The 20607-nt window shown below is 43.4% G+C and overlaps 1 protein-coding gene across 6 annotated transcripts in view; it reads right to left on the bottom strand.

Annotated features, from left to right (window-relative positions):
* PHACTR2 (phosphatase and actin regulator 2) overlaps positions 1-20607 on the bottom strand; it is a 142413-nt gene that overhangs the window by 80648 nt on the left and 41158 nt on the right. Inside the window, exon 1 of one of the 6 annotated variants that reach the window (XM_054061822.1) lies at positions 391-583. The exons of the other annotated variants lie outside the window; for them this stretch is intronic. Within the exon in view, the coding sequence (XP_053917797.1) occupies positions 391-433 (43 nt within the window). The 5' untranslated portion in view covers positions 434-583. Of the gene's footprint in view, positions 1-390; positions 584-20607 lie in introns of those variants that run through there. 6 annotated transcript variants of the gene reach the window in all.

Genomic DNA, 20607 nt, shown 5'->3' with positions numbered 1-20607 from the left:
GCTCATCCCTCGTCCTCGCTGCATCCCAGACCCCTTCCTCGACGCCCCCCGCCCTCGCTGCACCCCGGCCTTGCTCCCCGGTGCCGGACACTCCCCATCTTCGCTGCGCTCCTGCCCAGCTCCTCGACGCCCACCGCCCTCGACGCCTCCCGTCCTCGCTGCCCCCCACCTCCGCTCCCTGGCGGCCTTCCTCCCCCCACCCCCCACCCCCGCTGCCCCCCAGCCCCACTCCTCGCTACCCCCCCTCCCCGCTGCCCCCCAGCTCCACTCCTCGCTGCTCCCCCCCCCCCGCTGTCCCCCAGCTCCGCTACCCGGAGCCAGACGCCCCCTACCCTCGCTGCCCCCATCCCCGCTCCTCGCTGCCCCCCCGCCGCGCCCCCCGGCACTCACCGCCTGCCGGCTGGGTCAGCGTGGAGACCGAGGTCTGTCCCATGGCTCGTCCGGGAGGCGCTCACGCCGCCCGCCGCCCCGGCTGTTTCCGAGGGGCCATCCCGCTCCGCGGCGGGACACGGCTACTCCGGCGGCGGCGGGCGGGCGGCTGCCGGTCATCGCGGCCCCGACCCGCAGCCCCGGCGCCGCCCCGGCCCCCTCCGGCCCCGCCTCGCCCTCGCGGGGAAACGGAGGGAAGCGCTCCGGCTGCTCCCTGCCCGCGTCCCTGCGGCGGGGCAGGCCCACGGGAGGCATCGTAAAAGTCTTTAATAGATTCGAAAAAAAAAAGGAAAGAAAGGAAAAACACCCTTAATTATACGGAGCTTGGGAAAGACGGCGGTTAATTGGCGAGTCTCACACTGCGAACGTCCCAAACCCCAGCCGAACCCCTGCTCTCTTCCCCCAAGTCCAAAACATTGGTCCACACATAACATTTTTCCACCCCTCCTCCAAAGGTGCGGAGAAAAGGTGTGATAGCTGCAAGAGAAAGATCCCATCACCTTGCTCTCTCTTCTGGGAGCACTTTCATAGAATCATAGAATCACCAAGTAGGGAAAGACCTCTTGGATCATTGAGTCCAACCATTCTTATCTGCCAATAATCACAGAATCACTAGGTTGGAAAAGACCTCCAGGATCATTGAGTCCAACCACTCCTAACAACCACTAAACCATGCCCCTGAGCACCTCGTCTTTTAAACACCTCCAGCGACGGTGACTCAGCCACCTCCCTGCGAAGTCTCTGCCAGTGCCCAATGACCCTTTCGGTGAAAATTTTTTTCCTGATGTCCAGCCTGAACCTCCCCTGGTGCAGCTTAAGGCTATTCCCCCTTGTCCTGTCCCCTGTCACTTGGGAGACTATGAAGACAGGAGGCCAGCTCCCTCCTCTCCACAACCTCCTTTCAGGTAGTTGTAGAGAGCAATAAGGTCTCCCCTCAGCCTCCTCTTCTCCAGGCTAAGCAACCCCAGCTCTCTCAGCCGCTCCTCGTAAGACTTGTTCTCCAGCCCCCTCACCAGCTTCGTTGCTCTTCTCTGGACACGCTCCAGAGCCTCAACATCCTTCTTGTAGCGAGGGGCCCAGAACTGAACACAGTATTGAGGGTGTGGGAATGCCTGGGCAGGGCAGCTGGTGGGGTCTTTATGAGCCCTTCTTTCACGGTGACAGGGGTCTAAAACAGTGGCCAACCCTTCTCCGGTTCATAATCAAGGACAGGCCCACTTCCAATTTCCAAAGAAAGTAGGTAGTCTAAAACAGCAGCATCCAGACAGCGCTTTGCCCTAACGAGTGCCAAGATGGGACATAATCAATTGGATATAGCGATGGGGAAGATGGGGAGGAATAGAGATTGTGCATAGCACAAGGGCAAAAGAAACAAAGGTTTTATTTGTTTTCTTAATGCATAACCACAATCTAAACTGTGATACAAGCTTAATCCTAGAGCAAACAGGTAAAAAAAAAAAAGGTCAGGTTTCTAACGGCTATCACCATGCAGTATCTATAAACAAGCAGGGAGATACAAATGCATCACATGAGGACACTCAAAGCTTGTCTGAAAAACATGCTAAAGAACATCTATCAGTGAGACATACGGTGAAATCACTACATTTTTAAGTGGTCTGAAGTCCTAGAGGGGTTGGCTGAAGAGGTTTCTGACCTGCTGATCTTTGTGTATGTTGTCACCTGGGGTGATGTTTCAGGAGGTGGAGAATAGTGTTTGTGTGTGGCCCATATTCAGGAAGCAAATGGAGTACCACAGGTAGCTACTGTCTAGTAGATAGTACGTACTAGTACCTACTGTGTAGGTAGCCTGACATCACTCATAAGCAGAAGAGATGTGGTCATCAGTAAATTCACAGCAAGCAGAGAGGAGTACAACCAATACTAGTCTTCACATTTTTTATAGAAAATAGGTCTTGTTAAACAGGTCTTTTATTTCCTCATTTTATATGATTACGTGTTAAATTGCCAGAGGTATGGGCTTGAATGTAATAGACTTCTGCTAGGCACTTGATTTAGTAAGAGAGAAAAAAGTGAGGGTAACACAAAACTAATAAAACACAAACAGATGAAGAACTAAATAAAAAGACTGATTGTTCAAGGAGCCCTAACATTTAATGATGGTGTTTCTGTTGGGGAGCTGCAGGGAGGGTCTTCAGTATTTTCATCAGCAATCTAGAGACTGATTATTTCAAACAGCTTTAAAAGACTACATAAATAACCACTGGCAGCAATTTCAGATGGAGCAAATATTACCAGGGTGAAAATGAGGACAAGCTAGTCACAGAGATATCTGGATTATTTAATAAGCTCAGCTCTTTCAAACAAGTAAACTTGTTTTAATAGGGCCAAAAGAAGAAAAAGTCAGACTTGCAGGATGGAGCAATGCATCCTACAGGGTCAAGGAAGGTGTGTTAGAAAGCTGCTCCATGCAGGGGCTCGGAGAAATTCAACACAAGCTCCGAGTGAGCTAGTGCTGGTACAAAAGGAAGCTGATATTCGCATATGGGTGTGCAAATAGGAAAGGGGTAGGCAGAACTCCTGTTACGCCATTGTGCTTTTTATCAGACAGAGAGTGCTGCCCCACGTCCAGCATTGTTTTCTGCCCCTTAAAAATTTTTGAATGATGGGAGAGAGCTCAAGAGATCCACAAGATAAGATGGAAAGTTCATGAAGTGCTCTCCGACTAACAGCTTGGAGAAGGCTGGTGCAGACGTGTTCAGGAAAGACTCACTGAAAGACATTTTAACATAACAGCATCTTTGCAAGGAAAGAATAGCATTGCAGCACTTCTGGATGTTGAAACACTGAAGGCAAGGCTTTTTGCCTGATGCCTCTAAATCCCGGACCTGTACAAAGTACAGAGTTGAAGACCGGTGAGTGAGGCAAGTACAGAGGCACCAGGCTGAATTACATAGCAGCAGCTAAGGGGAAGGTAGGTGGCCTGGTTGTCCCTTCGTCCACTCGAGGAAAGGCTTTCAGAGGGGCAGCTTGTTGAACAACCAACTCCTGTCACTTATTTCACAGGCAAGTTTTTTTTGCAATGATTTCCCACATTTCTTTTTCTTACCGGGAAAAATGATTTTAAAAGCTTTTGTTTTGAGAAACTTGAGTTGCCTCTTTGGAATCATTCGCAAACAGGAACACAAAAGTGTTCCAGTCTGCCTCTGGTGAATCTCATTAATTTTATCAAAGGAGTTTGTGCTCCCCTGCTATGTAAAAGCCCAGTTTACAATGCAGAAGTGTGTATCATCTGTCTGCAGCAGTTCCTGTGAAGGTAGTAAACTCCACAAGATCAATTCCTAAGCCAATAAAATGGGCAGTTACCACATCCTCCAGTGCAGGTGAACTAGTTGCCAATTTCTTTTGGTTTGATTGTTGTTGTGTTTTTGTTTGGGGGTTGTTGGGTTTTTTTTCATAGATTAACTGATGGTGGCCATTGTCTTTTATATGTTTTCTTTGCAGCCACCTAATTTTTAAGGGTCCTGTCTTCATACCTCAGCAATGCTTAGCTATATATTGCAGAAAAATATTACTACATTAAAAAGTAGGGATGTCAATTTTAGTTTACGGAAGATAAATGTTAATTTACAGTACTAGCAGATTGTAGGCATCATATAGCATACAATAAAAAAAATGGCATAGAATAAGAAAATGAAGCTTCTAGTTATAAAAGTTTACCCAAAAGGGCAACTTGTAAACAATAAATAATTTATTTGAATTAGAAAGTTTAAAAGTCTTATTAAGGATATTTTTATTCTTGATGGACAAGATACTGGGAACATCCAGTACTATCACCATACATTCTTTATTCAGCTTTTGTAAAGTGGGCAAAAATAAATACTTTCTCTAGATTCCAGAAACGGAATATTAGTTGAACACATAAAACAGGACCGGGTCATTCAACTGTTCTGTCTCTTTCTGCTTTATGTCCTGCCTAAAGATGTAAAGGGGCAATATACATATCTTATGCTGCTCACAGTCATTAATGATCATCAAATTAGAAAAAAATAGCACTTTTCTGCCTTTTTAAGCCATTCAATTTAAGAATTCAGCTTGTGACTCATCAGTGGGAAGGAATGAACCCTGAATCCTCAACGCTGTATGAGAAGACATCTTCCAATATGACCTATGAGAGAAATTGGACTGTTGAAAGCAAAGATATATTACATTTCTCCTCTGCAGAGCTATATTTACGTAATTGCCTCATCACAGAAGGGATCCTATTGACATTCTCATACAGCCATCTACACAAAATACACACACTTACATTTACAAATGCAATGATCTAAGCAAACATTATGACACCAGCAAACATGAGCAAGAAGCTAATTTGCACCTGCTTGTCGAGAACTTGCCATTACAAAGGGCAAGAATTTGGGGAGGGTACCACCAAAATTAGTTTGCTTAAGAACAGAACATCAGCTGTGGTTGAGTGAAAAGCTAATTCTGTTTTCTGGGAAACTGAATGCAGTTCCTAAACAGGCACCGTCAAAATAAAATTACAGGCCATATTCATTAATTATACTGGTGTTGTATTGGGAGTTTGGGCCATGTCCCTTTAATAATCAGGGACTTTTATAATAACCATAGATTATTCTCTGATTTGGAAGTATTTTAAAATATTTTTATGTGCCCTTTTTTCACTTCTAATTGCTTAACAATGCTATGCTCTTGCCAGTATCGCCTTCCATTTCCAATGCACAAATATAGAAAGAAAAAAAGGAATTTGAATCATCTTTTAAAAGAGACTGTTGTCTTTGTGAGTGATCATGACAAGTCTTTGGTATTCCCTGCCCCCTTCAAAAAAACCCCACTGCACATATTTTCTGTATGAATGGAAGTAGAATGGAAGGCATCTATACAGAATAACTGTCTGAGAGGGGCTTCTGCAGTTTGCTCTCTGTTTGGAAGTTAGGCATTCGAAGCCTTGGACTAGAAGAGCTAATATGTAATAAGGACTATTCTGATTAAAATAAATAGCAGACATTTCTTGGATGAGATTTGCTTGTTCAGATTGAAACTGCACTAAAAGACAGGTAGTGAGACCCTTACCTGTGGAAGATCTAAGGAGCTCAGAGTTGTTTAGTATTCAAGTGATTTCAACTCCTGCTTCAATGTCTGTTCTTATTTATCCTTACCAGATCTCTGCCATCACAGGTGGGGGAAGAGCACAGCTGGGCAAATTCACTCATGGTGATTTGGCACAGAGAGGTTCTTTCTGCTCACAAATTATCTGCAAATAGGTTATACACTTGCAAACTTGTTTGCTACTGTAAATTATTCACCATAACAATTTGTAAGCCAGTTCTGGACACTGGGAAGCAAGTAAACAATTCATGGCAACCACAGTTCAATAATTTATCACACCAGTTGTGTGCTATGTACCCACAGTCATGAGGCTCTTTTTGGGCTCTCTGACTTGGTGGTGCTATGTACACCTAGTGGAAACCTTCACAATAGCTGCATCAATATGGTTTTAAATGGTTAGCGATGAATGCTTACAGATCTACTCATGGGGTTTTATCATCTGATCTATGACTTTTGTTGTACACTTTAACTTATGTTACTCTTGCATATCTTAAGCAATTGCTTGGTAAGTTGTTCTAGGAGAGACTTCTACAGATTTGACCATTGCAAGGATGTTGAAAAATTCCCATTTTCATTTTAATAACAGTTTGTAGTTTCTTGTGGTACTGTACTAGCTAAGGTAATGTATGTGGTCAAAAGGCAGAAATACAAAGAAAACGGTCCCAAACATTTTTGGAGTCACAGAGAACAGGTCTACTCATCTCCTCTGTGTGCTCCTCAGCTTTGGAAACTGAAGTCACTTGGTCTGTTCAGCCTGGAGGAGACAGAGGGAAGACCTCATCACAGTTCACTGCTTCCTCACAGGGGAAGGAGGAGGAGCAGACACTGATCTCTTCTCTTTAGTGACCAGTGATAGGACCTGAGGGAATGGCTGGAAGATGTGCCAGGGGAGCTTTAAGATGAATATTAGGAAAAGGTTCTTCACACAGAGGGTAGTGGAGCATTGGAACAGGATCCCCAGGAGAGCAGTCATGGCACCAAACCTCACAATATTCAAGAAGCATGATAGCACCCTCAGACACATGGTGTGAATTTTGGGGCTGTCCTGTGCAGGAACAGGAGCTGGACTTCATGATCCTTGTGTCATTCTATGATTCTATGAACTGCCCTGCTCCCTCACGGTGCTTTCTTCTAACATTTCAATTTCTACATGCTTCTCCATCGCAGTTCTATTCGACAATATCTTTGAAAAAGTATTTTCCTTCCCTAATGTTTTGTAAAAGCAAATTCTAAAACTTTATATCCCTCTGAGTTCTTTGACTTTTTCTCCATCCCAGGCTTGCTGCTAATGTTTTTTACTTTGTTTGCAAAGATCTTGAGCCAGTTGCCTCGCTTTGCTTCAGAAAGCCTGTTCTATTCAGGAACCTTCTTTTTCTCACAGACCCACATTATTTCACTAATTATTTGGGGTATTATTACTTTCACATCTACTGTTTTAAAAGTTACCAGCTGCCTTAAGACTTAGTAGCAGAAGTGATGTCACTCAGGTTTCAGAGAATTTCCTGTGCAAGATTATGAGAGGTGAGCAGATGAAAGATCTGGACCTTGATTAACCTGACCCTTCTGACATAAACAGTGTTGGGATTTTTTCATTTGAACTTACTGAAAAGTAATATGCTATAAGAAATGTGTGTTCTTCCAGGCACAGATATTGTCTTCTTTCAAAAAGAGCCAAGTAGTTAATACTGGAAAAACGCTACCTTCTATCTTTGTTCAAAGCACAAGGGGAACTAACATAATAGATCCTATTTTGTCCCTGACCCTAGCTCAGATGTGCCTGAGAAAAGTTGAAGAACCCCCCAGCAGATGACATATCATATTATCCAAAGTCTGTAAGCTCCATAATACTTGGACTACATGACCGCCATGGTCCCTTCCAATCCAAACCATTCTATGATTCTTCTTAACAATTCAAATGCTACAGTCCTAGTATAAATTTTAAAGTTTAAATTTTCAAAAGCCCTTCTAAATTTCTGTTACTGTTAATAATAACTCTTTATATTAATGTTGTTCATATGTGATCTTTTCCTTTGTATCTTGTACTGACTCCTTGATCCTAACACCTCCTGTTACGTTTTGCCATGCTGTGGCAGCGCTGTGACAGTACAGAACAGCATTTCCTTCCCTGGCAGAAAATAACCATCAGAAATTTTCTAATCAAGCATGTATTTCTCACCAGATATCAATTTTGTCCAGGGTTCCAGATTTATGATGAAAGACAAAAAGGACTGCATTATAAATTATAAATAGCATTCAGCCTGTCCTAGTTCAAGCCACCAGGGAAGAAGAAAACGATGGTATAAAACCAACATGCCAGAGTGTAGACTTCCTCAAGAGTCTGGATTCTGCCAGGTTTTCAAAGGCTTTAGCCAAAGCAAGTTTGTATCAGTAGTTACAATAAACAGAGCGGATGGGCCCCTTTACTCATACAAGCTGGCACGTCCCCAGCACAGAAATTAAGTAGTTCAGCTAAAAGCAGCTGGACTTTACTGTGGGACACCATTTTCCCTCCTCCACCTTTTCTCTCAAGGCATGTTGCTCCTCTTGTGGCATTCACCAGAATCACAATACTGGAGCCCCCTAATTCATCATTTCAAGGAAAGGCTCTTACTGGCTAGACTGGCTCCCTTTAGGCATTTTTTCTCTCTCCTGTCTGAGTTTAATGGCAGGCTCTGGATGCCTCCTGGCTGTTGCTGCTGCAGCAAAGCCCAATCATCTGGGAGAACTTCTGCGCTCTTCAGCCCATCCAGCAGTGCCTCCTCACTTTAGAGATGTCAGCCACAATGCTAGTCCAGCTGCACTAACCATTTTTCTTACAAAAACACAGCTTTCTCCTCTTCAGGGTATGTATGGTGGTTGCTGGCTGCAGCTTTCCCTCTACAGCTCCAAGTTCCTTAATGAATCACTGCTTTTTGGCACTGAGGCAAAATAAACACATAATTTTGGATGCCTTTGCCAAGCGTATGTACACTTAGAGCAGGTTTTGAATGACAGAAAGCGAAAGGTTTAATGAAATTTTCAGGCTGCATAGCTAAAAGTTGAGAAAAAGCCATAAAAAGTGAATGTGAAGGTCACAACAGCCCTGTTAGCCCAACAGTTGTTCATATTTTTCATATTTTCTAGAACACATGGAGGGGAATAGCACTAGGGTATCAGCTACAGCTCTTACCAGGAAAAAACAGTAATAGAAAGAAGCACGGGGTGCAGGACCACTTATCAGCATGACCGTTAGATGCCTACCTCTTTCCTTCCTCTTCTGTTTACTAACTGTTTTGGTAACTACACGTTGCACAGCAGTTTTTTACACTGATGCCTCCTAGCCTGTGTAAAGTGGGAAAGACATCAACAAAAAATTTGGCAGGCATACTGTATGAAGTTTCTCAGTTGCTTGTGCCAACCATGTGTACGTGCCCTGTCATGGACTTTGGCCTCTTCAAAGTGTCTCATCATGTCCATGACTCCAATGCTTTCATTTGCTCTTGCTGACTTATATGAGAATTGAGGAGACGTTTTGAAAGTGTTTGGTGCAACTGTTCCTCTAGTTCCTCTCCATTCAATCAGATTCTAGAATGAATTTAAATGTATCGTTGGACTATAATTAGCTCTGCAGGACAGAGAAGCACAAGGGACTCATTCTTTCCTCTTTAAAATGGGCGGCTGTAAAGACACTATCTTAAATGATGTCCTGAATGCAAACCAGCAAAGTTTGAAACCTAGACTTCTGCCTGATTAAATGCAAAAAATCAGAATAAACTCTGTCTTTGGCAATCAAAGTCATTCCCTACGATGCTGACTTACTTCAGAAATCTCTAAATCAAAGTACAAGTTTCAGCCTTCGGTTTCATTTACCCCCACATTTCTACTGCTGTGAAAATGTAGACCTTTTTTTAACCCTACCGGGAAAATGCATTTTTTCCACTCTCCCATGACTCAAAAACATCTGAAAGATTCTTCCTCCAAGCTCAAGAAAAAGAGGAGGGAAAAACTTCACCTTTTGGCAAAGATACAGAATGGAAATTTTTGTCTCAAAAGAGGATTTTCAAAATAAAATTAAATATAAGAAGCATGTGAAAACAAGAGGTTATAATGGAAACTATTTTCATAGCCAGCTCAAAAGTAAGCACTGCTGTTCCAGAGACACATGGTACTGGTGCAAACATTGGTTTGAGGCCAAAACTCTGAACATGCTGGTGGAATCAGGAAGCACTACAATATTAAATACACCTCAAAATATATGTCAGACATCTCCCCGTGTCTGTTCCACTTACTCAGCATAGCACGACAGTATACATTTAATTCATCTATGTCAGCAGAGTAACAGAATAAAAGGGTGGTGGTAGAAGTGCTTTCCTTTCCTTGGGTTAGGTTCTTTCCTGTACCACACACTCCCTGAACAGTCTTCTGCAAGGCCAGGCTTATTATTCCCATTTTGCAAATATTGAGCCAATATCCACTTTCCATCTGCAGCACTTAAACAGCATTTATTATTACAGTGTGTGAGCACCCCTCATGTTCCTGAGGAAATGTTATTATCCCTCAAGTAGGATTGCCACATTTCTTATGGAGTGATGAGGGAAGGCAGAGGTACTACAAAAGGCACGAGGCCATGCCGTTCAGCTGCACTCCTCGCTGGCACACTGTTCCTGCTGTCTTTGGTCTGCTTCTTCCAACTGCTCCAAGGCAGTTGGCCTGGCCTTGGGCAGTTTTCTATCATGTAAAAAACCCTTTTTGCACCTACCAAGATTACAGCTATGGTGCTTAGCCTGCATCTTTGCTGATTCATTAGAAAAGCCCACAACCAGCTAAAAGTGTCGTAATCAAGAGTATAAAATGAATTTTATGCTTTTGTGCAGCCTAACTTTTCTGCAGCTTTGTGGCTTTGGCTCACATTTTATTTCTGCAATAAAATGTGAACACCGACTGAAAGTATCTCCAGGAGTGGGACTGGTGGAGCATCCTCCTCTGCTACTTGAATTCTTCAAAGGTTTAACAGGTGAGTAACATCCTCTCCCTGCTGGCTCTGTCAGGGTCCTAGTCTGTCTGCAGATAGAATCATAGAATCATAGAATCATAGAACAGTTACGGTTGGAAGGGACCTTAAAGATCATCTAGTTCCAACCCTCCTGCCATGGGCAGGGACATCCCACTAAATTAGGCTGCCCAAGGCCCCATCCAACCCGGCCTTGAATACCTCCAGGGATGGGGCATCCACAACTTCCCTGGGCAACCTGTTCCAGTGCCTCACCACTCTCATTCTTCCTAATGTCTAGTCTAATCTGCCTCTCTTCAGTTCATACCCATTCCCCTTCGTCCTATCACCACAAGCCCTTATGAATAGCCCCTCTCCAGCTTTCCTGTAGCCCCGTCAGGTACTGGGAAGTCACTATAAGATCTCCTCTGAGCCTTCTCTTCTCCAGGCTGAACAAACCCAACTTGCTCAGCCTGTCCTCATATGGGAGGTGCTCCAACCCTCCGATCATCTTTCTAGCCCTCCTCTGGACAGGTTCCAACAGCTCCATATCCTTCTTATGTTGAGGATTCCAATACTGGACACAGTATTCCAGATGAGTTCTCACAAGAGAGGAATAGAGGCGCAGAATCACCTCCCTCAACTTGCTGGCCACGCTTCTTTTGATGCAGCCCAGGATATGGTTGGCCTTCTGGGCTGCGAGCGCACATTGCTGACTCATGTCAAGCTTCTCATTGACCAGCACCCCCAAGTCCTTCTCTACAGGGCAGCTGTGAATCACATCATCTCCCATCATGTACTGAAAATGGGGATTGCCCCGACCCAGGTGTTGGACCTTATACTTGGCCTTGTTGAACCTCATGAGGTTCTCACAGGCCCACTTCTCCATCTGTCCAGGTCCCTCTGGATGACATCCCATCCTTCCGGTGTGGCAACTACACCACTCAGCTTGGTGACATCTGCAGACTTGCTAAGGGTGCACTCAATCTCGCTGTCAATATAATTGATAAAGATACTAAACAGCACCGGTCCCAGTACAGACCCCTGAGGGACACCTCTTGTCACGGATCTCCATCTGGACTTTGAGCCATTGACCACTAATCTTTGAATACGACCATCCAACCAGTTTCTTATCCACCTTACCGTCCACCCATCAAATCCATATCCCTCCAATTTAGAAAGAAGGATGTTGTGGGGGACCATGTCAAAGGCTTTACAGAAGTCGTAGGTAGATCACATCTGTTGGTTTACCTGTGTCCACTGATGCGGTTACCCTATCACAGAAAGCCACTAAGTTGGTCATACAGGACTTGCCCCTGGTGAAGCCATACTGGCTGCCGTTAATCACCTCTATGTCCTCCATGTGCTTTAGCATAGCTTTTCCACCCTTTTTAAAAATGGGCACATTAGCCTTCTTCCAGTCACCAGGGACTTCTCCTAAATGCCGTGACTTTTCAAATATTATGGAGAGTGGCTTGGCAACCACATCTGCCAGTTCCCTCAGGAATCTGGGATGCATCTCATCAGGTCCCATAGACTTATATATGTTCAGGTTCCTCAGGTGGTCACAAACCTGATCTTCCTCTACTGTGGGAGGGGGTTAGAGACTGAGGAGAGCAGTTATCGGTGAAGACTGAGGCAAAAATGTTGTTAAATACCTCAGCCTTCTCCTCATCTGTTGCTATGTGATCACCATTTCCAATCATCAGTGGGGGTACGTTCTCTTTGATCTTCCTCTTTTGATTGACGTACCTGTAAAAGCTCTTCTTGTTAGTCTTTACTTCCCTTGCCAAGTTAGCTCCAGCTGTGCCTTGGCCTTTCTGACTTCATCCCTACCCAACTGGGCAGCATCTCTATACACTTCCCAGGTTCCCTGTCCCTGCTTACACTGCCTGTGCAGTTCCCTCTTCTTTTTTTGTTTAACCAGCAGGTCTCGACTCAGCCATGCCAGTCTCTTCCCTTCCCTGCCTGATTTTCTACACATGGGGACTGAGCGCTCTTGCACTTTATGGAAAGCATCCTTAATATTTTCCAGCTCTGTTCCACTCCCTTGTCTTGGAGGACCATGTCCCAGGGGGTCCTACCGAGTAATTTCCTGAAGAGCTGTAAGTCTGCTTTCCTGAAATTTAGTGTCCTGACTATACGCCTCACCTGTTCCATATCCCTATGTACCTTGAAGTCCATCAGTGCATGATCACTGCAGCCCAGGATGCCACCGATCCTAATGTCACTGATGAGTTTGCTTGTATTGGTGACCATAAGGTCCAGTATTGCGTCTTCTCGGGTGGGAGTCTATCACCTGGACTAAGAAACTATCCTCAATGCACTTCAGGAGTCTCCTGGATTGCCTACAGCTTGCTGTGCTACTTTTCCAGCATATGTCAGAGTATTTGAAGTCCCCAAGTAGGATGAGAGCTTGCGAGCATGAAGCCTCCTGTAGCTCAAGAAAGAAGACTTCGTCAGTTGTCTTTCCTTGATTGGGTGGCCTGTAGTATACACCAACCACAACGTTCTCATTGTTTCTTCCATCTTTAATTTTGACCCACAAGCTTTCAGCCTGTTTGTGGCTACCCTTCAACAACATCTTTTCACATTCTATCCCTTTCCTGAGATAGAGGGCAACGCCTCCACCCCTCTTTCCCTGTCTGTCCCTTCTGAACAACCTGTAGCCATCGATAGCCATAGATACGCATGAGCGGTTGGAGAGCACCGACTCAGGATTATTGTCCCCTGCCAGGTCTGGCCCCGGCTCCCCAGAGGGCTCAAGAGTTGTCATTAGAGGCCACTGTACTAGAGCATTACTGTACAAGACCATTTCCCTTGGGAAGGCAGACCAAAACCTCTGCTTGGCACCTCCAAGCATTTGTTTGTGGCTGCACCAGCCTGCTGGTCCTGAGAAGCACTCAGGCTCAGCCAGGAATGACCAACTGCTCCCCAGCTCTCTTGGGGGACAGATAATGGCTGTTCCCTGAATCACCAGGGAGTGGGAAATTGGGGATAGAAGAGAAAGTCACCCCTTGGGTCTCCGAGCACTGGGCCCACCAGCTTTTTCCTCCCAGAAATGTACCACAAAGGCAGCCTGGCACAGATCAACTTTGCACTGTTCATCCAAGCTGTGTCTCCTTGTAAGGGCCAAGGGGTCATTTGGGTGGTAAGGTCTGCAGGGCTCTCAAACAGCAGCCACAGGCAGGCAAGCAAAGCATTGCAAAGCATGCAAAGCTCTGCCAGGGAAGAGCAGCCAGTCCTGAGGGTCACAAAAGCTCATGAACACAGATGGGTTTGGTGACTGGGACCTGTCCTTTAGATGTATTGTTGAAAAGGTATGACTGATTCAAAGACACAAGTAGCTCCAATTTCATGCTTATATACATGCCAACCTCTTTCCTCCCTCCGCTTCAACCCCAAGTCATTTGAAGGTTTTGTTTTGAGCCTTCAGAATCAGCTGTGGTCTTTCATGCTTCAAAATGGATGTAGCTTTATTCCTAATTGCTTTTACATTGCATCCTTTCTAAAAGCATTCTTGATACTGGGACACATATAATCCCTGTCTAACTTTCATCTTACCAACTGCACTGATGTGGATGTGAAGGGTTATAAAAGGTCAGGTCTTGCACCTTTGCTGGCATGACGGAGGGGACTTCTGATCTAGTAACCTGATGACTTTTCCCTGGAGAAGGCTGCTTTGAATGAGACAGAAAGCCTGGCAAGCTTTGCCTCAAGCTCCTCCCATACGCATGGCATTAGGTCTCTACATGGTGATAGTTTATATCGAGTATAAGTCTGTGAGTCTTGTTTTGCCTTTTAAATTCTCCTGCGCCATCCATTTGTTTGCTGGTGGCCAGGGGAACCAGTGTGCTTTAACCTAGTGCTTTTACCAAGACTGAGGATGAATATTACATTTTTTCTAACTACCTGCTTAATAAAGCAAATCACTAATGCGGCACATGCAGTTAGTTAAAATGAACAAGTTTCATTAGATTAAAATTCAGCAACATTAAAGCCAGATGGGCTGCAGGGGAAAGAATGCAGAAATTTTTAAAGCTAATGTAAATATATTATTGTTTTCAGCTACAATCCAATTAAATTGGGCTGACAGAAGCTTTCACAGAAAGGCCCAGGAAGATAACTTGTCTGTAAATCCATTTAAAAGAAATAGTACTTCAGATATTTTCATCGTTCTACAGCTCGCTGAATTACATTCCTGTATAGAAGCCACAAAGCTGATGTGGGAGAGCCAGTATTAAGACTTTTACTGATACGTTACTTACTGGGAGAAAAAGGACTTAATTTTACAGTGCTTATTATAAGTATTTAAGTGTAGAAAAAAATTAACCCTAGAAGACCTATTGCCAAAGGAAGAAAATACACATTTCTGAAAACATGACCTGCAGAGGAGGCAGCAAGGGCTCTCTGGGCTCTGTAAACAGTATCTGCTGGGCTCACTGGCTGCAAAGCAGATGGTTTTGGTTGTGTAGTACGATCCATAAAAATCCAGCTTGGCATTACGCTTCAGTATTTTCTGTAAAGTCACTTAGAGAACTGTGCTGTCTGCTGTAGGACTTTCTAGCACTGGGGTATGCAAATGCTGGCCTGCTTATTTGATAGATCTTAATAATGGTAAGAAGAGAAAAAAAGTTACCCTACATATGACAACCACACCCACTCAATTTCTCTTTTTAAACAGTTATCCTTTCAAGAAAAGCTCAGACAGTTCTTTGCACGTTAGCTGTGTACCACAGTAAATAGTTGTTTTCTGCCGAAACAGTAAGCAAAAGTCTATATAAAGTCTCACCTACACACATGATGTACCAGGAAGGAGTCCTAAGCATTCTCAAGCACAGAACCTACTCACTTCAACCACTAAAATACAACACAAGATGTCAAAGTCTATGTTTTCCTATGAACTGCACAGTGAATATGAACGGCAACCTTGATTCACACATGGTGATAAAACCCAGCACCTGTAAATTTATGGATGCAGTTGGCAGTCATGAAGTACATTATGCGAAGGTCAGGTTGATGGTCCCTTCTTTGTTTATTCCTCTTGCTTCATGACCTGTTGCTAGAGACATGCTGCAAACTTTCAGAATGTTTTACAACGTATTTATGTGACCGCAAATTATGTCCTGTGCTTTCTATCCCCATTATCCTGACATGCTGTACAAAACGCAGAGTGCTGTATGCAGAATTAGCATTTGAGGAAAACACAGAGCAGCCTTTTTTTTTTTTTTTTCCTAATGTATACAGAGAAAATACTAATTTCTTTCTAAAGCAGCCCTTAAGAGAGGTCTCCTTTCAGTTAAGAGACAAAACAGGGCCACCTTCATTTTGCATGGCCAAATGCAAAAGCCGAATGTCTCAGCATGAGGTATTACATCTGGATCCAGGCAGACTTCCATTCAGTTCAAGACAAAGTGTGGTTAAAATCACATTACATTGTCACAGGTCAGACCCCTGCAGCACAAGCTAATCAAAGCTAATTTTTTCAAAGGTGTAGAGGCATATCCCTTTACTAATTCCTGACTTCATGAGGCAGGCCATGTCTATGGACAAGGGCTGGATCAGTTTAACTAAAATCATCTATAAAGTGAATGTATTTAGACTTATGCCTATCCATATACAGATGTGCTAAACTGAGGCAAGTTAGTTGAATGTTGACCCAGGAAAAACGTACAAATTTTCTTTTGTGGCCAGCACCACTGAAAACATTCTCAGATACTTATGTTAAAACATCCTATTAAACCCATAAAATTTTTCGAAGTCTGAGTAGGACCTCCTGCAGAGAGACCCTGTGCAGTTCAAATTGATGGACTGGAAGATGTACAGAAAGGAAGATGTATCAAAGACATCTATTTAGCAGTGTAATATAAAGAAAATAAAATATCTGAATTTCAAGGCATTCTGCTATTAAAGTAGTAGGTGAAAAATTATGGTGCAGGCAGTTGATACAAATCTGTCATTTCCTTATCATCTAATAAGCATTCAGTGATTGTATAAATAATTTTCCCCATCAACTGTCTCAGCTAATATAAGGTAACTGGATCCACATTTCATGCAAGGCACTTTTTGTTTCTGTAAGTTGTCTAGTAACACTGGTTAACTAATGGACCATAACACCTTATTAAGAAAAATCCATATTCTTTCTGAAGTTATTTTAGGTTTGTCTGTGTGTTAATTTTCACATTGAACATAATTTTTCTGAATGGAAAGGCCTTTCTGATTGCAAACCCTTCTAAGAGACATGACATTATCTGCTTCCTGGGTTGATGCTTGCTAAAAGCTGAGACAGTCTAAAGGACAAAAGAAATCCAGGATATAAGGAGTCCAACCTTCTCCACACAGAATATTTACATGCATACCTCATTAGTCTACTGCTAATAGCCTGATACTGAACCACCAAAAGGAGATGTCATTCACCTCCTCTTTGGTGCTGTTTCACTGCAGCCACTAAAATGTATTTCAGTGACAATCCATTTTATACCTAACATACTACAAACTCACTGGTGCAGTAAATAACCACAATACTTCAGTACATGTGCAATGATGTGGCCATGTAGGAGCTCCAGGTCTCCCTGTTTTCCCTAGTGAAGTGCTTGATCAGCATTTCTATCGGCTCACGCAACACTCGAGGCCTCAGGCTGTGTATTTTTCACATACATGAAAAATCCTATCCCCATTATAATTGCAATCAAACCTTTATGGAAGCTTTACTACCAACACAGACTATGCCCCTTTAGAGAAGGAATTTATGGATATAATTGCCAGATAATAAAGTAGCTGGGGAAAAAAAACAAACAAAAAACAAGCATCATGTGTCCTCAGGTATAAAATCATTTTCTTCCAGGAAGTTTCCAATTTCTGAGGGTTAGAGAAAAATTCTGTGTGTTTGGTTTTATCCAGTTTGCCTTCTTGTGTATTTTTGGTAGGCATTAAAAAACTGGCACATTTTATCACATTAGAATTCAATCTAAGAAACCTGAACACATGTTCATGCTTTACTGCTTATTAGGATAATCTGCAGGAAACAACATCACAATAGGGCATTGTTTGTGAATGTAAGCAAAAGGTTACAACAACAGCCTGCACCCAGGCCTGACTTCTTGACTCTTGTTTCCTTTGCTATGAAGAAAGTCCGCGTTATGTGTGGTAGCTATTTCCATTATGGTCAAAGTCTTTTCTGCCATTTGTTGCAGCCAAGAAGAGAACGAGGTACAGAAAAAGCACATTTATCCTGAAAACGCTGAGTAGCTGGAACAGTGTGCTTGATGGAAGGTGATCAGCTATGGTGTAAAGCAAATGTCAGACTTGTCATTGTTGTGACATATGAGTACCGCACAGTACCCAGCAAACATATCTGCTACCGGCATAATCTAGGGGTAACAGGATAACCACATGAGAAATATTCCCTGTTACAGAAATGTGGTTGGATTCACAAGCACCCATTTCCACGGCCTTCAGCCCCCTCCTTCATTGCTACCCAACCACACAGGCACCAGAATTACCCGTACATGGAAGCTTTCATCGTTAGTAACTAAATGTCTGCTTAGGTGTACCACCACAGCTGTCTGCACCATAGCAATGCCCTGTTAGCACTCACACTATTGGATAAAAGGTGCCCAGTCCCTTTTGAAAAGTCCTGGAGAGAAGACTGAAGACCTCACTTTTTGAGAAGCCTGTGCAATTTCAGGTGATACTGGACTTTCAAAAGAATGCATATTTGGGGAAAACACCTTATCTTCTCTCCTCAGGGTCTCCATTCCCAAGAGATGAGCCTAGACAACACAGTACTGGGCAACAAGGTACCTCGTCATTTGTGTTACAAGAGCTCTCTTTCCAGAACAAATCCCCCACAAGACCAACATTTAGATAGAGGAGAGCTTCTCTGCCCATACAGTTTTCAGCAAGATGCAGAACAGTTTGGAGGGCCCTGACTCAATCCTCTTTTCTCCCTGAAGGGATTAATTCCTACTCCTCCTGCCTTCCAAAGGACAAACCGAGATCTGTTTGCTGGTATAGTACAAGTATTTGAGGACTTATGTCTTGCCAGCTGGGATTAGGGGGAAACACTGGAGCTTTTGCATAGAGAATACAGCAGTGTTGGCACCTCTCTATAACACAGTGCTATGGGGCTGAGCTCTTGCTTCTAGTCCTCCTTCCGAAAAATCAAAAGTGCTTCTGCATTTTGAGTAGCTACTGAGTAGGACAGGTGAGTGCCCTAATGAGTAGGCTGCACGTAGTCTATTTCAGGCCTAATGAACTGCTTGTTATTTTAGGCACCACGGAGTTTGGAAACCCTGAATGCATGCCCTGACAGTGTTAATCCTCACCAAGACCTGTTCTGCTGCATCCAGCTCTTTTGTCCCAGGACACCTCTCCTGGCAGGGGGCGCCCTGTGTTGCACCCCATTTCTCAGGTGCCACCCAGAGAAAGGCATCATAAACTTGAAGAAGGAGAGGACTTAAATGTTCCTCTTGCTTTTTTTTGAAAAATAAAATTTAAGAAAACTACCTCTCACCAGAGCACAGGGGAGAAACCCACACCACCTGCACAAAGCAATGGTAATAAGACTCAAAAGTGTTTCCTTGCAGTATGAAGAGCAGCATCAGTAATTTGCCTATTAAACAGCCAGATTCAGCCAGCGAACACTTCCTACTGGGCAAACCACAGAAGCAGTTTTTAACCACGGTCTTCACTGCAACGCCATAGGAATTCTAGCTACACTCAGGCTGACAGCCACACTGAGGAATGAGGATAGTGCCTGATTTCAGAGATGGTGTAATAACACCAAAATCTGCCTTCCACTGGTGCAAGTGAAGATAAATGACTTAATCAGTTCTGGCTTACCCCCACCAGCCCCACTAGCTAGTTCTTTCCACATAAAAGAAACACAAGTTAATGCATCGTCCATGGTTCCTGACTCTGAGATGATGAGAAGGAATTGAGCATCTTTCATTTAACTACATGTTCGCTGAAAAACAGTATAATGGGCATTATTTCAAAAAACTTTCCTCCAGCTGAGGAGGCCGGGTAGTCAAAGCTTGCGTGTGTCAGTGTTGCCATACCCTCATGTCCAACAGGCAGCAATTAAGGCAGATGCAGCTAGCTCCAGTTGAAACACAGCCTTTATTAAAACTGGAAGGAAGAATTCTGGTGTTGATTAGGAAGCATGCTGCCAGAGGCTTTCTAACACCTGGGACCCCTGATTTCCAGCATTTTTAGCAGTCTGTCTGCTTTAAGTTGTACAATATTGTTTTTCTCTGGTGGTGGACAATGGTTACCTTCCTTTTTCTAATCTGAATTATATTCAGAATCACCCTTTACCAGTATTTTCATGTAATATATATATACACACACATATATTTATCTGTATGTACCTATAGATATATTACAGTCCCCAAAAATGTACCTCTACAGATCATTTAGTCATAAATGCGAACAAAGAGATCTGAGCTAGTATTTTCCAGAAAGAAGCATTGAGATAGTTTTCTTTGTAGGATTATTATAGTTAGAAAGCTGCAAAAGGATTTTAGAGTGAGGTGCAAAGGACATTCAGAATATTAAGAAATTTGCTTTCATCAGTCTTTCAGTGACTCAGATTGCTTAGTTACAAGTCTTTCCTGAACCCTCTCTGTATATTCATGTTTCAAAGAAGACACAGGATGCCAAAGATTACTTACTATCCCAGAAGCAGTCACTCTAGTGCTCAAAACAGAGTAAGATAACAACTTTCAATGTTGCAAACACATACAAAGAATGCATTAGTTCTCTGGGACAGAGCTCATCAGCTGAACATGTGCTTCTAACATGATGCTATTATCACACTAGCATCATCCAAAATCACTGCTTCTCAACACTGAGCTTCCCAATCTGTAACTATGACCTAATTAATTCCCCCTCTGATTATATGGTCTTTCATCGTCCATACTGAACGCATTGGTTTCTCATCTAAAAATGGTTTTATATTTTCTTGCTAGTCAGTGCTAGTAGCACCATACAGCCTGGAACAAAGAACCAGTTCTTGCTGGATATCTCCAGAATCACACCTGATGAGTGGCAATGTTTCCCAAAATATACTTGTATTTTGAAGCCTGATATTTAGGCACAGAGTAAACCATTTGATG

This window comes from Cuculus canorus, chromosome 3 (genome assembly GCF_017976375.1).
Source record: "Cuculus canorus isolate bCucCan1 chromosome 3, bCucCan1.pri, whole genome shotgun sequence".
NCBI classification, from domain to species: Eukaryota; Metazoa; Chordata; class Aves; order Cuculiformes; family Cuculidae; genus Cuculus; species Cuculus canorus.
This window is presented reverse-complemented; position numbering and strand designations above follow the sequence as displayed.